General features: G+C 33.3%; 1 protein-coding gene across 1 annotated transcript in view; it reads left to right on the top strand.

Annotated features, from left to right (window-relative positions):
• The first annotated feature begins 1,068 nt into the window (after positions 1-1,068).
• The window catches only part of LOC125785613 (deleted in malignant brain tumors 1 protein-like), a 37,112-nt gene continuing 20,122 nt past the window's right edge, over positions 1,069-18,058 (top strand). Inside the window, exon 1 of the mRNA XM_049469521.1 lies at positions 1,069-1,087. Coding sequence (XP_049325478.1) covers positions 1,069-1,087 — 19 coding nt within the window. The remainder of the gene's footprint in view (positions 1,088-18,058) is intronic.

Below are 18,058 nucleotides of genomic sequence, written 5' to 3'. Positions count from 1 at the left end.
TCCACAATGAAATAATGTTGTTAGCTAGCTAGTTAGCTGGGTAAGCTTATGTTAACTACTTTATTTCAGTGGGGAATATTTTAGCTAATGTTAGCTAGGTTAGCTAAAGTTAACTACTTTATTTTAATTTGATTGTATTTTTTTACATACTAAGTGGTGAGCACCAGATAGTAAGTCCCAGATAAAGGTAGCTAGCAAGCTATAGTTTAAACTGAAAGATATTCCACAGTGAAATAATGTTGTTAGCTAGCTAGTTAGCTAGGTAAGCTAATGTTAATTACTTTATTTTAGTGGGAAATGTTTTAGCTAATGTTAGCTAATGTTAACTACTTTATTTCAGGGAAGAATATTTTAGCTAATTTTAGCTAGTTTAGCTAAATGTTAAATACTTTATTTTAGTGGGGAATGTTTTAGCAAACGTTAGCTAGGTTAGCTAATGTAAATTACTTTTTTGTGTGGCATGTTTTGGCTAACATTAGCTATGTTAGCTAATGTTAACTACTTTATTTCAGTGAGGAATATTTTAGCTAATGTTAGCTAGGTTAGCTAATGTTAACTTTTATTTTAGTGTGGCATGTTTTAGCTAACATTAGCTAGGTTACCTAAATGTTATTTACTTTATTTTGCTGTGAAATGTGTTTGCTAATGTTTGCTAGGTTAGCTTATGTTAACTACACATTTGTACACGCATATTGTACAAATACCAAGGTAAGCCTTTTAAGGTAAGCTAACTTAGCTAGCATTATGCTAGCTAGCTAGATCTTTGCAAAAGCAGTCTACATTAAATCACAAATGGCAGTTAAATAAATATCATTTTGATAACTGGATGGAGGATGAAACATTCTCTACATACTCTCTACTGGTACTGAATTTATAAATCTGTAATGAGGTGTAAAGTAATCTCTTGTTAAAATTAATTTTAAATTATTTATAAGTTTAAATTTAGCTTAAGTTATTTTTGTGTTTCTGTATGTAGATGGTCTGTAAACACTGATCAGCTGAATTTATAAAAATCACTATTTTTTAATTTTTTCACCAGGGGTCCCTGTGGTCATACTAACTGCAGTAATGAACAGCAGCACTGCAGGTAAGTACTGTTTAAATAGATGTTTTTTGTAAATTTTGGGGATTTAGAGATTTAGAGCCCTTTTGGGAAAGAATGTGGAATTGCCCAGAGAATGTGGAAAAGGACTTTAATTGCAGGTTAATGTAAATAGACTGTGTAAAAATCTGTGTTTTAAAAATAATGCATGCTTTTTTGTTGTTGTTTATTTATGAAATGGTCAAAATCTAGAGAACAGTTAACTATCTGCAGCGTATTAAATACTTATTTTCCATACTGTACACTGTATTAAAAGATTAGTCTTAAGAAAAAGAAAAGGTGTGATTAATCACGATTTGTCACACAATTCTTTTGTGATTGATTTTTTAACAATTTATTATTCAAACTATACAACACCGCATGCTAACTAGCCACCAAGCTAGCTGCTTCAAGACAAGCAACAAATAATATAGTAAATATAGTAAATAATAAAGTCTTTTCTTTACAAAATATCTCAGATAAATGTTGTTTTAAGGCTAAACAGATTCATCCAGGCTTTAAGTTTCAGCAACATGGTTTTGCACTTTGTTCAGAAAAAATGTTATTCAGCGTACAGAAGTAGATCATAGCAGATGCTATGTTGCTATGCTGTTGACTTAAAGCTAAATGCTAAAATTCCAATGCCAATACTTTTGCAGATGTTGCGAAGCAGTTCCCAGGTGGTTGCTAATATGTTGCTATGATATCTGTGTTGGTTGCTATGTAGTGTCTAAGTTGGTGCTAGAAAGTTGCTAATGTGTCTCAGGTGGTTGAGGTGGTTGCTAAGGTGTTGCTAAGTGGTTGCTAGGCAGTTGCTACCATATTCCAGGTGGTTGTTAAGGTATTACTAAGTGGTTGCTAGGCAGTTAACGTTTTAAGATGGTTGCTAAGGTGTTGCTAAGTGGTTGCTAGGCAATTGCCATAATTTCTAAAGCGGTTGCTAGGCAGTTGCTATAATATTTAATATCTAACCACCTTCAGACAGCCTGTACCTGTTTTACTTAATTTTATTTATTCTTAACTTTTATTTTTTATTTTAGTTCTTCTTTTAGTTTTTATTTCCTTTTTATTTGCATTATTATTATTATTTTTATTATTATTATTATTGTTATTATTATAATTATTATTATTATTATTTTAACATTTTTTTATTTTTAATAGTTTATTATTGCTTTTTGACTTATTTTGATTTTATTTTATTATTACTATTATTTTTATTATTATTATTGCTTTTTTTAGTTCTTTTTTTATTGTATTATGTAAACGTTTTAGCCAATTGTAACTTTTTTGTTGTATTAATCTCATTTTCTTTTGATCTTATTTTTTTCAATTAAAATTACTTTCTTATTTTATTCTAATTCTATTTTTATTGTTTATATATTTTTATATTTTATTTACTGTTATTTTCAATTAATTAAATGTAGCTATTATTTTCTCTGTCATGTCAATCCCTGTTTCTGTAAATACTCGGCTACATTGAAAATGAGAGTTGCCCTCAATGTACATCCAAATCAAAATAGAGGTTGATTGATTGATTGATTGGAAAATGTCCAGCTGTTACAATATTGATATTGATTAATGTTTTTTGTCTTTAAAATCAGTAACTGGTGATCCCTGCTACAACTACACCGCTCTGGATCAGCCCTGGAGAGCCACTAGAGCAGTCAGCTAACTCCTTCACCGGGAACGGCTGGTACCGCCTGCTGTATTATGGGATGAACATCCGGATGCCAGAGAGCTGCATTAATTATTTCTGGTGTGGAACTTCTTACCCGTTTTGGCTGAATGGTTCTCACCCTGAGATATCTGAAGGAATTGTCACTCGTCAGGCCTGTGGGAGTTATTTTACCTGCTGTGAACAGAATGTATCAATAAAAGTTAAAGCGTGTTCAGGAAATTACTACGTTTATGAGTTCGTCAAACCAAACGTCTGCAATGCAGCTTATTGTGCAGGTACTCAGATTCACTCTAAAAGATTTACTTAGTGCTTTTAAATGCATGTTATTGCTTCATTATGTTTAATTTGTCCTTTATTCAGATTTGAAAACCATCACTCCAGTCAATACCACAATAAAAATGTCAGGTAAGTTTCACTATAAAAAAATTAACAAAACTCAATATTTATGTGAATAATCTTGTCTAAGCTGGTTAAATAATTTTGTTATATAGTTGAACAAGTTAGATTGATATAAAAATTACACACAGCAGTGAAATTCTTTAATCTTGTCATATTCCGAAAGAACTTGAATATAGACAAATGCAGATATAAAATATAAACATAGATAATATTAAAAAAATAAATAAAAGGGCAATACTGTGTGACAGAACCAACATGTTAGTTCCAGTCATGTTCTGTTTCTGCTCTACTAGCTCAGTTCTTACACATTTACCCAATTAATATTCTCATTTTCTCAGTTAATAATCATTGAAACTATCACATTTTATTACATAAATAGCTGCACGTACAAGGATTACACTTAAATGCTTACCTGTGGTCCTGTTTTCTTGTGTTTTCTCTCTGGTTTGGCAAAGGGCTCAGCCTCAGTTTTGGCTGCCCTTAAATAGTGCCTGATCAAATTGAGGCATGCTCAGTTGGTCCCATTTTGGGCCATACCATTTACAGTGGAGTTATTTGGGGTTTATTAGGTTTTAATTATTATTTGTTTGCATTTCTTTTGTCTATGTTTATTATTTTATGATTGTGGCATATGGTGTATACAATAACTATTTTAATAAGATGTTTTTTTCTATTCTGTGTTAGAATTATTGTTTTTTAGTTTATACGTGTATTCCCCTGCAGAGGAAATACTTTTACTTTCCAAAAATCAGCAAAGCAAAGTAGCAAGGAAATGTGTTGTAATGCTGGATGAACCAAAACAAGTTATGGGTAGCCTTATATACCTGGCTCCCCAGGTGTTAGTACTCAGGCAAACAACTTCCTGAAAGCATCAAATGATTGTGGGAGTCACTGAGTGGTGCATTCTGAGTCGTGTAGTCTACCCAGAGACTCTAAATTCATTGCATGTATGAAATATAATTATGATAATAAAAAAAAAAAAAGCAATAGATATAGCAGGGGGCAAATATTGTTTTACAGCACCAAATTTATTATGTTTCTTTACTAAAATCTAATAGAATTTAACACATACACCTAAAACGGAATCTGAAACTGAGCAACATAGTGTGCATATTTTACTTTTCTAATGCAGAGGGCGGGGCTACGCAGCTGATTTCATATTTTTTTAGTTGTTTGATTTCAATGCATATTAAGTTGTTTAGCACAGATAAGCAGAAAATGCCTTTGTTTGGAGAGGTTAAATAGGTTTGTGTAAAGAGCATGTTACAGCAGTGCAGAGTAAAGGACAGAGAAACAGGTCAGGAAAAGGTAAATACAAATAATGATAAATCTATATATACAGAAAACCTATTGTAGGAAAATATATAAAGAGTTTAAAAAATTATATATAGTAAAAGAAAAAATATATATATACATCTAGTGCATAGAGATATGATTATGGTAGGGTGGACCAGTATTATTGCACAAGAGTAACAGTGAATAAATATCAAATAAATAATAAATAAAAACAAAAGTGAGAGAAAATATTGCACATTAAATAAATTGCACACATGATGATCACAGTACTCGTAGTGAGATGGATATTGCACACGGTAAGCATTACAGCTATACTGAGTAGTATGTAGGTTTCTATGAAGTCCTGAGATAGTAAACTAGTGTTTAGTTTGAGTGTGGTGTGTTGTAAAGTCTGACGGCGTGTGGAAGGAAGGACCTGCGGTATCTCTCCTTCACACAGCGTGGGTGCAGCAGCCGGGTACTGAAGGAGCTGCTCAGTGCTGTCAGAGAGTGGGGCATGGGGTGGGACAGGTTCTTCAGCATGTTGTTAAGCTTAGTCCTCATCCTCCTGTATGAGGACTTAACATGGGAAAAGTACAAATTAAAAAAAGAACAAATTAAATATTTCAATTTTAATTGAATATATTTAAACACAAAGTTGTGCTTCTGAAAACTTAAGTAGATTTAAGCATGGTTTTTTTTTTGTACTCATTTTTTCCATTTTCTCCCCAATTTATGCACAGCCAATTACCCATACCACTCAATAGGACTCCCCCTACAACTTGTGATGCCCAAACACCTGGAGGGTGAAGACTAACACAAAACATAAACTTGTGAATAGCAAAATCAGAGAAACTGATTCAGAAACCGAAGTGCTCTCTTCATTTTTTCAGAGCTGTTTATATATAGTATTTTTCAAGAATGTAATTAGCATCAAGGCTTTCACATATGCTTTATATGTATTGTCTGTATGTTGAAGTCACTGTCTGTGCAACAGTTAGTTGTACTTTGTTTACTTGCACTTTTACTCTGATTGATATGTTGTTCTCTCTGTTTGTATATTTCAGGTCAGGCTGCAGTACAAGAGTTTTCTGAATAGATTCTGCTTCTCTAGTAAAGCCAAAAATTGAAGATTGCGCCACCATCCCTACAAAACAGTTCAAACACACAAGAAGAGATGCACTTTGTCACTAGAAATATTTGATTTTATCTTTTAAAAGATATTTTCTGCATGTATATTTACTAAATTAGATTTACTTTGAAGGACATTCTCAAGAATTTAATTATTACAACCAAACAATCTGCTTAAACTCAAACCTGAACTGAATTTTGTATCTTGCATCTTGTCTCTAGCGAGAAGTTGATTGTTGGGATGAAGTGAAGCTTTACGTGTGTGAATGCATTAATGATATATGTGAATGATTACAATATTTAAATATAATAATGGTGTACTTGAACTATATGCGCAATAATTCAAGTATACTTTCTTTACTTATACTTACATTTTTACCTACTTAATCTGTATTTCAGTCTACTTTGAAAAAGTATACTTTATTTGGCTGTGCGGATTTTATACTGGTGATGTACTTAGTAAAAATATATGCTTAGAATTATTTTATGAAATTTTTATGATAATTATACTTTTACTAAATGAGTCTAAATGAGTCTAAAGGAGTCGATATTTCTGCAATAAAACTCAACTTCAGTCAAATTTGCTACAAAACAATTTTGTGTTGACAAATTAAAACTGTAATAAACTTTTATGTTAAATTTATATCTAAAAAGTTTACATTTAGTTACTTTAGTGTCTGTAAAAGAACTTAAAAAAAAACTTGTAGCAATGATATATTGCTTTTGTTTTCCCCAGTTTTTATACACTCCTCAAAATGAATGTAATGTTAAATCTATATTTTAATCATATTTTTAATATTCAGACAGCTCACACAAATATACTGAAATTATATTAAATAGTGGCGAAAATAACATACAACATACAAAATTTATATCATTTTAATTACAAGTAAGTAGTAATTAAGTACAAATTATTAGTTCCAAAATAACAACTTAAGTACAGACCTGTTTCAGCATAATTTAAGTATACTTCTTTTTCACAAGGGTTAGAGAGTAAAAAACGTGTTTATTGAGGAAATCTGCACTGTAATTGAAAGTAGACTCTAGTTTAGACTCTGTTGGTTCCTCTATACTGGATATAAGTTGAGATTGTGATGGTTGTGTTTGGAGGTTCTACGTGTTCTGTATAGATCCTGCAGGACATTTACCCACAGATGTTGCTACAGCTGGGCCTGTAGATCCTGTAGCTCTACACTCGTCCCAGCTGGTCCCAGCTGCTCCATAATCATTGCTGAATTGGTGATACATCTGGAGAAAAATGCTAAGTTTGATCAGTTGGAAGCGCAGCCATGAGAGGCAGCAACACCTGCATCTGTAATTACTATTTTTTATTCTTGTACTTGGTGTTATATATTTTTAAATATCTATTTTCTGAATATTTTATGTTTGTTGTAAATATGATCATATAACCCACTGCGTATGTAGAGCAAGATTTTGTATCCTAATCTGTAATAGTGAAGTAATGCTCATTATGTTAAATATGGTCAATCTGTTTTTATAATCCTGCCGACTACGCCAAGTGATGGAAGTGCAGAAATGAAATGTCTTGTGTTTCAGGACCAATACAAACAGTTACACCTAAACCTTCATAAATCAAACGCACTAACAATATAGAAAAAAAACCCAGAAAATATTACAATTATATAGGCGTAATTAATACAACAAAAATAAGTCATAAAACTTACTTTATTTATTTTTGAAACCAGGTACCTCAGGTTCCAGATGGGTACCTGCAGTACTAAAAGTATAAAAAAATAATAGCATTAGAAATGATAATGTAATAAGTCTATTAGCATAAAAGCCCTAAAAGTAACTAAAACTAAAGTTAACTACCTGAGATATAAACAAAGGCCACCATTAAAGCAATGCATTAGTATGCAACAAAATACATCCACACATAACATTTCTCATAATAATGCCTCTTAAATAATAAAAAGAATATTAAGCCTTTCAGACACCGCGTTCATTAGATTTTTTTGTTAGTTTTCCATGAATTAGCCAATAAGAAAGTGCTCAAGCCATTGAAACAGTAGCTTAGCCCCACTTACTGCACTAGACATTAGGGCATGGCAGCACTAAAGCCAACACGGTGAAGCAATTTTACTAATTTTTTGCTATTTTTGAAATCTATATTTATTCAGATTTTTTTTGTTTGTTTTTTTTTACAGAAGAAAACGCAAAAAAGCTAAATATACAGTGCACCTACACACCATTCTAATAGAATGAAAAAGAGTAAAATTAACAAACAACTAATCTTATGCGATTAAAAAAATATATATAGATATTTTAGTCCATTGGATTTTTTAATCTATTTTATATTAATCTATTTTTTTGTGTGCATTACATACAGGAAATAGCATTTTTATAGTGTTCAACCACTAAAGCATAATACAGGTCTGAAATGGTTAAGAAAACACAAAAGAAAGAAAGAAAGAAAGAAAGAAAAAGAAAACTGCAACAATGGAACTGCAACACACAAGTTAAAATAGAAATTCATTAAATATCCGTAGAAAAAGAATACAAAAGAGTATTGTAATTCTTAGGATGAGCTCGGGTGATGATCATCTTATATATCCTGAACTCACATGCTGACTTTTATAGTTGAATGCAATCAAATCGTCACAGAAATGCTACAAAGAAAATCTAATAAAAGTCCATCACTGGACATAGTTCCCTGGATAGCTACTCCAAAAAACAGGATTAAATATATATATATATATATATATATATATATATATATATATATATATATATATATATATATATATATATATTAATATATATAATTTTTTATTGTATTTTTATCTACATATTTTATTCCTGTAATCCTGATTTAGTTGGATTATTGTAAATGAGATTTTTCTTCAATAAAATGTTTCTTCAATAAGATGTTTCTTCTGGTTGGTTGCTGTAGCTCATTTCTGTATTGCTGTCTGACCTGAAAGAAGTTATTATAAACAGTCAAAAATTTTAGAACAGAAGAACATCACTAGAACAGACCAGCATTAACCTGAAATCAGAAATTAACTTGGATGTTTATGGCAAAGAGAAATGAGAGGTGTATCCACCAAAATGTATCATAGATCAGTGATTCTCAATATATACAATAAATAATAAATACTTTAAAAATTGTACACGTTTTATACTGGGGGAAAAAACAGACTGGAAGAGTTTCTTACTAATTTAATCTGAATGCAGAAATATGTAGAGAAGAAGTGAAATATGTAATTTTGTGGTCTTATTTATTTTTGTGCAGTTTTGATATTCAATTCTACTGTAGTAACTTTTATACATCTAATCATGAAAAATGCTCTTAAATTCACTTTGCATGCATATGTATTTATGTGTTTAAATGTGTTTTCGTAAGCTGTTTTTTCAAAAATAAATTTGTTAATTTGTATTCTATAAAAGTGGGTTGCGACTTAAGGGCCATGAGAAAATATGGGTCCTGGACTTAGACCAGATGAGAACCCCTGCCTTAGATTGTGCCATAGAGATGTAGTATCATAGTGTATATATAGGGTTGAGTAGGGTTAGGATAATGGTATATGGGGTGGTATATACGGTATTGTAGTGAACTTTTGCATGCTGAATGTGTACAAAATGTACTGCTAGGTTATTTCTTACATTTCTTACAAAATCACTATTTCTTTCTTGTCTCACCCCCAGAGTTTCAAACGTCTACACTGAAAAAAGGGTTAAAAATATTATTTATATGAGAATTGCTGATGCAGCTGTAGTTAGGAATACTGAAATAAATTAAATATATAAATATATTTGATGAGTCCACTGTAAATATTATTTTTTATACAAAATATACCTGTCTCACAGCATTGGCGTCATTTCCACCACAATACATACTTTCCCTTTAAAAAAAGTTCTGGTGAAAGATTGTTTAGGTTGTTTTTATGGAAATGTAAAGTGACACCAGAGCACATGTTGGACATGGAAGCCACTTAATTTTCCACTCACAACTGTTGAAGAAAAAATGTGGCTTGATCATCAAAAATATTTATTGTATGTCATTTCCAAACATGCTGTAGTTCCATTGTTGTTCTGAAAAAGATAAAACATTTAACATAAAAAAGCTTTATTTTGCATGCATGAAATGCTAACTATCAATTCAAAGCTTATCAGTGAAGCGATCATCCATTTTTTATTAAAAAACAGTAGAAGTGTCATTTCCCTCTGGAAATGACATTTCAGATTATAGATATGAGTGATATAGATTGTTTTATGCAAATAAATTCATTTAATAGGCCCTGAAAAAGATTGTGAATATATCTACACTGATTACTACACTTTTTAAGTTTTTAATGCCTCGTTTTAAATGTCAGGACTCTCCGGATTCTAGTAAGGAGTTGTGGAGTTACTTTGAGCTGGATAACGGTGTAAAAAGCGATTTATCAGGGTAAATTATGTCCCAAAGCGGCCGTTGTAAAGAGGGGTGGACAAAAAGCACAACATTTCTGGATCTCTCAATGCTGTGGGAGAGCGGAGGTGGGATATTCAACAAAGGTAAGAACTTTTTATCATGTTTTACTACAAAAAAAGTACATTTTACACCAGAGTTCTTCTTTAAATGCGCTAGATAACCCAACTAGCTTACCAGTATAGTTTGAGAGTGATTTTGAAAACACTGATGACACAAACACGACTAGACACCATCCAACTGTTCCAACCTCATCACTATTATGCAAATTATACTGTTCAAACCTCTGCACAAGCTTGACAAACCAGTTTTACAAGAGGTGATAACTCTCAGACTTCCAGGACTGCTCTGAATCCATCAACTGGACTCTTCTTTTGTATCAACTTTAATAATTATTATTAATCCTTTCAGAAAAAAATAAAAGAATGTTCTTTTCTGTCTGCAATGCACACAAAATATAATTTTAATAGTCTACAGAGAAATGTGTATAAAAATTTAACCCAATTAAATAAAACAATATAACTGCTTTGATATAACTTACAAATGATTTAAGTCTGTTTTACATAAAATTGGAGATTTCTAAACAAAACTCAACTACTGTATTTAGAGTTAGTTGAACTGAATTTGTGTGCACATATACTGTACTATTCAAACTGAGATCTTTGAGTTGAACCAACTTAATAATAATAACTGAGTTTAGTCTGTTTTGTCATTAACAGCTTCTTTTCTATTGGCTTCTGTCACAATCTATTTGCATAATGGGTGTGTCCAACAGTTTCTGACAGACACTCACTATCAGTGTGTAGTGATTCCCCCTGGGCTGAATTAGAAATAAATCAGCTTCCTCTTTAGTTGTAATAACTTGATGTTCTAAGTTAAACTAACTTAAGTTTTCATTACTCATCACTTAAGGCAACCTCAACCTCAATTTTTTTAAGTAAATTCAAATTATCTGGGCTACAGTGTGAATGCTTGTGTTGAAATGTTTATTTTAAATTTCATACCGACCCTTTACTTCACAAATCATCCCTAAACAGTAATGTTCACATGATAAAAATGTTCTAAATCACTTACATTTAGTAAAAATGTGCTCTTACTTTGCCTTGTTGGCTGTTGCTGTTTTTTTTTCTGATGCAGAGGGCGGGGCTTGGCTACTGTTCATTTTTAATTGGCTGGTTAATATTCTGTTCTAATGGACAATAGGCTTTAAATAGCGTTTTGTGCAACAAAACATAAAAAAGAAAACCCATGCTGTCCACTGTAATGGACGCAGGGTCTGAAAGGGTTAATTGCTGAAATTACTAAATAAAATGTTTTATATTAGTCTTAATTGAACATAAATGCTTATTAATCATTCAGCACTGTTCTATTTTTCCTCATTTGTGCAGTTTAAAAATAAAATTCAGTGTGAAATGGATTTGAGTTGTAGTGAAACATGATATAGAGTACAATCTTTTGTCGAATGTCCCACTTCCATTCATCCCCAGCTTTCCTAAATACGGTGCTTTTAGCCGATGCTCCCAACTAACAGGCTTACAGTGCTGGTGACAGGGGCAAAGAGTTACCCAGGCAAAGAAATGGCTAATTTTACATAAATAACAACCTCAAAGTAGCTCCGAACTTTATTATACTTGCAACAAACTCCAGCCACAAACTAATGTGAGTATTCAAGTGATTGATCAGCTGCTGTCAATATTTTTTTTAATGAACTGAAGAGACTTGCTGCATATACAGAAATTCATCAAATATTTGTTTCACCTAATATTTCTAAAATTGTCTCCATATTTACCTGGGTAGAAGCTTAATTACCATAAATATGTTAACGTAGAAAATCATAACATATCTTAGAAATAGAACAAGTCCGTCATGTGTAGGTTAACATGTCGGCAACCACATTTTCATCAAATGCCAATTTTCACTAAAGTTTCACTAAAGTGCACAACAGGGTGGATGAATACATGACAGGAAATAAAAAGTAAAAAAAAATAAAATAAATAAAAAGCAGGAAAATAAGATTTCCGTGTGGTCTGACATTTTTTTAAATGTAATAAATAGATAAAAGTCAATAAAAAGAAAAAGTAAGACTCAGTATTCTTATAATGAACCAACAAAGAGATGCAAATTCTCCCCAAACCATCTAACCAGAACATTCATCTGTATTTCTCTTGAAAAGCAGATAAGCATTTCCTTTACATACCCAAATCCAAAGGTAAACACAAAAGTCCAAATATATAAGAAATCATGTGAACATAATAGATGTTTCTTTTTTATCTCAGGTAATTATCACGTACATAGTAACAACAAAACTGCCAGTGCGTCACACTCTGATGGAGAGATCATATGCAAAGTTTTGTATTTTCTCTCTCTCTCTCTCTCTCTCTCTCTCTCTCTCTCTCTCTCTCTCTCTCTCTCTCTCTCTCTCTCTCTCTCTCTCTCTCTCTATCCCCCTCCCGCCTTTATCCAGACTGAGAATCAGGACTAAAATTGTGTAGAGTAACCCCAAACTTTATCCAGACTGAGAATCAGCTAAAATTGTGTAGAGGAACCCCAAACTTTATCCAGACTGAGAATCAGGGCTAAAATTGTGTAGAGTAACCCCAAACTTTATCCAGACTGAGAATCAGCTAAAATTGTGTAGAGTAACCCCAAACTTTATCCAGACTGAGAATCAGGACTAAAATTGTGTAGAGTAACCCCAAACTTTATCCAGACTGAGAATCAGGACTAAAATTGTATAGAGTAACCCCAAACTTTATCCAGACTGAGAATCAGGACTAAAATTCTGTAGAGAAACCCCAAATTTTATCCAGACTGAGAATCAGCTAAAATTGTGTAGAGTAACCCCAAACTTTATCCAGACTGAGTATCAGGACTAAAATTGTGTAGAGTAACCCCAAACTTTAACCAGACTGAGAATCAGCTAAAATTGTGTAGAGTAACCCCAAACTTTATCCAGACTGAGAATCAGGACTAAAATTGTGTAGAGTAACCCCAAACTTTATCCAGACTGAGAATCAGGACTAAAATTGTGTAGAGTAACCCCAAACTTTATCCAGACTGAGAATCAGGACTAAAATTGTGTAGAGTAACCCCAAACTTTATCCAGACTGAGAATCAGGACTAAAATTCTGTAGAGAAACCCCAAATTTTATCCAGACTGAGAATCAGCTAAAATTGTGTAGAGTAACCCCAAACTTTATCCAGACTGAGTATCAGGACTAAAATTGTGTAGAGTAACCCCAAACTTTATCCAGACTGAGAATCAGGACTAAAATTGTGTAGAGTAACCCCAAACTTTATCCAGACTGAGCATCAGGACTAAAATTGTGTAGAGTAACCCCAAACTTTAACCAGACTGAGAATCAGCTAAAATTGTGTAGAGTAACCCCAAACTTTATCCAGACTGAGAATCAGGACTAAAATTGTGTGAAGTAACCCCAAACTTTATCCAGACTGAGTATCAGGACTAAAATTGTGTAGAGTAACCCCAAACTTTATCCAGACTGAGAATCAGGACTAAAATTGTGTAGAGAAACCCCAAACTTTATCCAGACTGAGAATCAGGACTAAAATTGTATAGAGTAACCCCAAACTTTATCCAGACTGAGAATCAGCTAAAATTGTGTAGAGTAACCCCAAACTTTATCCAGACTGAGAATCAGGGCTAAAATTGTATAGAGTAACCCCAAACTTTATCCAGACTGAGAATCAGGACTAAAATTGTGTAGAGTAACCCCAAACTTTATCCAGACTGAGCATCAGGACTAAAATTGTGTAGAGTAACCCCAAACTTTATCCAGACTGAGCATCAGGGCTAAAATTGTGTAGAGTAACCCCAAACTTTATCCAGACTGAGAATCAGGGCTAAAATTGTGTAGAGGAACCCCAAACTTTATCCAGACTGAGTATCAGGACTAAAATTGTGTAGAGTAACCCCAAACTTTATCCACACTGAGTATCATGACTAAAATTGTGTAGAGTAACCCCAAACTTTATCCAGACTGAGAATCAGGACTAAAATTGTGTAGAGTAACCCCAAACTTTATCCACACTGAGTATCAGGACGAAAATTGTGTAGAGGAACCCCAAACGTTATCCAGACTGAGAATCAGGACTAAAATGTATAAAGGCTGCATAAAGTGTAAAATAAAAACGTATATGAAAATGAGGGGGCACTGTTTCCTCAAGCTTGCGGAAGTTTATCTTAGAGATCATTCTTTGCTGTTGCGTTCGAGTAAACCACAGGGAAAAGCCACAATGTTGGTTAATCGCAAGCATGTAAATTACAACATTTAATAAGTCATAAGTTCATTTCATTGAAAGCAACTGAGCACAGTTCTGAGCTGCTACCTCCAGAAGGGCACATGGACACAGAGGATTCCAAAAAATGAAGAATAAAATAATCCTTCTTCAGATTTGTGAGTATTAATTCATGTTTAGCTCATAAGAGAGTGGAAATAATTCATAGTTGAAAGTCATTTATAATAAACATGGCATGTGTTGATGATATGCTATTTAAAGTATTGCCTTATACTTTTAAGTAATGCTTTTATACCTTAAATGTCTAAATTGGACATTGCTGAATAAAGAGTCTTACTAGAGTTTGAATGTTAAAGGTGCATTATAAACAGCAAGTTCATTAAAAACAACTGTGTATTTGTAAAAAAACAAAAATAAAATAAATTAAAAAATAATAATTAAAAAAAATATATATATAGTAGATTTTCCCTTATTTTTAGGTTTAGAGTTTGTAGTTTTGTAGCATAACCCCAAACTTTAACCAGACTGAGAATCAGGACTAAAATTGTGTAGAGTAACCCCAAACTTTAACCAGACTGAGCATCAGGACTAAAATTGTGTAGAGGAACCCCAAACTTTGTCCAGACTGAGCATCAGGACTAAAATTGTGTAGAGTAACCCCAAACTTTAACCAGACTGAGAATCAGGGCTACAATTGTGTAGAGTAACCCCAAACTTTAACCAGACTGAGAATCAGGGCTAAAATTGTGTAGAGTAACCCCAAACTTTATCCAGACTGAGAATCAGGGCTAAAATTGTGTAGAGGAACCCCAAACTTTGTCCAGACTGAGCATCAGGACTAAAATTGTGTAGAGTAACCCCAAACTTTAACCAGACTGAGAATCAGGGCTACAATTGTGTAGAGTAACCCCAAACTTTAACCAGACTGAGAATCAGGGCTAAAATTGTGTAGAGTAACCCCAAACTTTATCCAGACTGAGCATCAGGACTAAAATTGTGTAGAGTAACCCCAAACTTTATCCACACTGAGTATCATGACTAAAATTGTGTAGAGTAACCCCAAACTTTATCCACACTGAGTATCAGGGCTAAAATTGTGTAGAGTAACCCCAAACTTTATCCAGACTGAGTATCAGGACTAAAATTGTGTAGAGTAACCCCAAACTTTATCCAGACTGAGAATCAGGACTAAAATTGTGTAGAGTAACCCCAAACTTTAACCAGACTGAGAATCAGGGCTAAAATTGTGTAGAGTAACCCCAAACGTTATCCAGACTGAGAATCAGGACTAAAATTGTGTAGAGTAACCCCAAACTTTATCCACACTGAGTATCAGGACTAAAATTGTGTAGAGTAACCCCAAACGTTATCCAGACTGAGAATCAGGACTAAAATTGTGTAGAGTAACCCCAAACTTTATCCAGACTGAGAATCAGGACTAAAATTGTGTAGAGTAACCCCAAACTTTATCCACACTGAGTATCATGACAAAAATTGTGTAGAGTAACCCCAAACTTTATCCAGACTGAGAATCAGGGCTAAAATTGTGTAGAGGAACCCCAAACTTTATCCAGACTGAGAATCAGGGCTTAAATTGTGTAGAGTAACCCCAAACTTTATCCAGACTGAGAATCAGGACTAAAATTGTGTAGAGGAACCCCAAACTTTATCCAGACTGAGAATCAGGGCTAAAATTGTGTAGAGTAACCCCAAACTTTATCCAGACTGAGAATCAGGGCTAAAATTGTGTAGAGGAACCCCAAACGTTATCCAGACTGAGAATCTGGACTAAAATGTATAAAGGTTGCATAAAGTGTAAAATAAAAACGTATATGAAAATGAGGGGGCACTGTTTCCTCAAGCTTGCGGAAGTTTATCTTAGAGATCATTCTTTGCTGTTGCGTTCGAGTAAACCACAGGGAAAAGCCACAATGTTGGTTAATCGCAAGCATGTAAATTACAACATTTAATAAGTCATAAGTTCATTTCATTGAAAGCAACTGAGCACAGTTCTGAGCTGCTACCTCCAGAAGGGCACATGGACACAGAGGATTCCAAAAAATGAAGAATAAAATAATCCTTCTTCAGATTTGTGAGTATTAATTCATGTTTAGCTCATAAGAGAGTGGAAATAATTCATAGTTGAAAGTCATTTATAATAAACATGGCATGTGTTGATGATATGCTATTTAAAGTATTGCCTAATACTTTTAAGTAATGCTTTTATACCTTAAATGTCTAAATTGGACATTGCTGAATAAAGAGTCTTACTAGAGTTTGAATGTTAAAGGTGCATTATAAACAGCAAGTTCATTAAAAACAACTGTGTATTTGTAAAAAAATAAAAATAAAATAAATTAAAAAATAATAATTAAAAAAAAAATATATATAGTAGATTTTCCCTTATTTTTAGGTTTAGAGTTTGTAGTTTTGTAGCATAACCCCAAACATTATCCAGACTGAGAATCAGGGCTAAAATTGTGTAGAGTAACCCCAAACGTTATCCAGACTGAGAATCAGGACTAAAATTGTATAGAGTAACCCCAAACTTTATCCAGACTGAGTATCATGACTAAAATTGTGTAGAGTAACCCCAAACTTTATCCACACTGAGTATCATGACTAAAATTGTGTAGAGTAACCCCAAACTTTAACCAGACTGAGAATCAGGGCTAAAATTGTGTAGAGTAACCCCAAACGTTATCCAGACTGAGAATCAGGACTAAAATTGTGTAGAGTAACCCCAAACTTTATCCACACTGAGTATCAGGACTAAAATTGTGTAGAGTAACCCCAAACGTTATCCAGACTGAGAATCAGGACTAAAATTGTGTAGAGTAACCCCAAACTTTATCCAGACTGAGAATCAGGACTAAAATTGTGTAGAGTAACCCCAAACTTTATCCAGACTGAGAATCAGGGCTAAAATTGTGTAGAGTAACCCCAAACATTATCCAGACTGAGAATCAGGACTAAAATTGTGTAGAGTAACCCCAAACTTTATCCAGACTGAGAATCAGGACTAAAATTGTGTAGAGTAACCCCAAACTTTATCCACACTGAGTATCATGACAAAAATTGTGTAGAGTAACCCCAAACTTTATCCACACTGAGTATCAGGACTAAAATTGTGTAGAGTAACCCCAAACTTTATCCACACTGAGAATCAGGACTACAATTGTGTAGAGTAACCCCAAACGTTATCCAGACTGAGCATCAGGACTAAAATTGTGTAGAGGAACCCCAAACTTTATCCAGACTGAGAATCAGGACTAAAATTGTGTAGAGTAACCCCAAACTTTATCCAGACTGTGCATCAGGACTAAAATTGTGTAGAGTAACCCCAAACTTTATCCAGACTGAGAATCAGGACTAAAATTGTGTCGAGTAACCCCAAACTTTATCCAGACTGAGAATCAGGACTAAAATTGTGTAGAGGAACCCCAAACGTTATCCAGACTGAGAATCAGGACTAAAATTGTGTAGAGGAACCCCAAACTTTATCCAGACTGAGAATCAGGACTAAAATTGTGTAGAGGAACCCCAAACGTTATCCAGACTGAGCATCAGGACTAAAATTGTGTAGAGGAACCCCAAACTTTATCCAGACTGAGAATCAGGACTAAAATTGTGTAGAGTAACCCCAAACTTTATCCAGACTGTGCATCAGGACTAAAATTGTGTAGAGTAACCCCAAACTTTATCCAGACTGAGAATCAGGACTAAAATTGTGTCGAGTAACCCCAAACTTTATCCAGACTGAGTATCAGGACGAAAATTGTGTAGAGTAACCCCAAACGTT

The sequence above is a fragment of the Astyanax mexicanus genome, chromosome 21, assembly GCF_023375975.1.
Source record: "Astyanax mexicanus isolate ESR-SI-001 chromosome 21, AstMex3_surface, whole genome shotgun sequence".
Lineage (NCBI taxonomy): Eukaryota > Metazoa > Chordata > Actinopteri > Characiformes > Acestrorhamphidae > Astyanax > Astyanax mexicanus.
The sequence above is the reverse complement of the archived record's forward strand: the minus strand, read 5'-3'. Positions and strand labels throughout refer to the sequence as shown.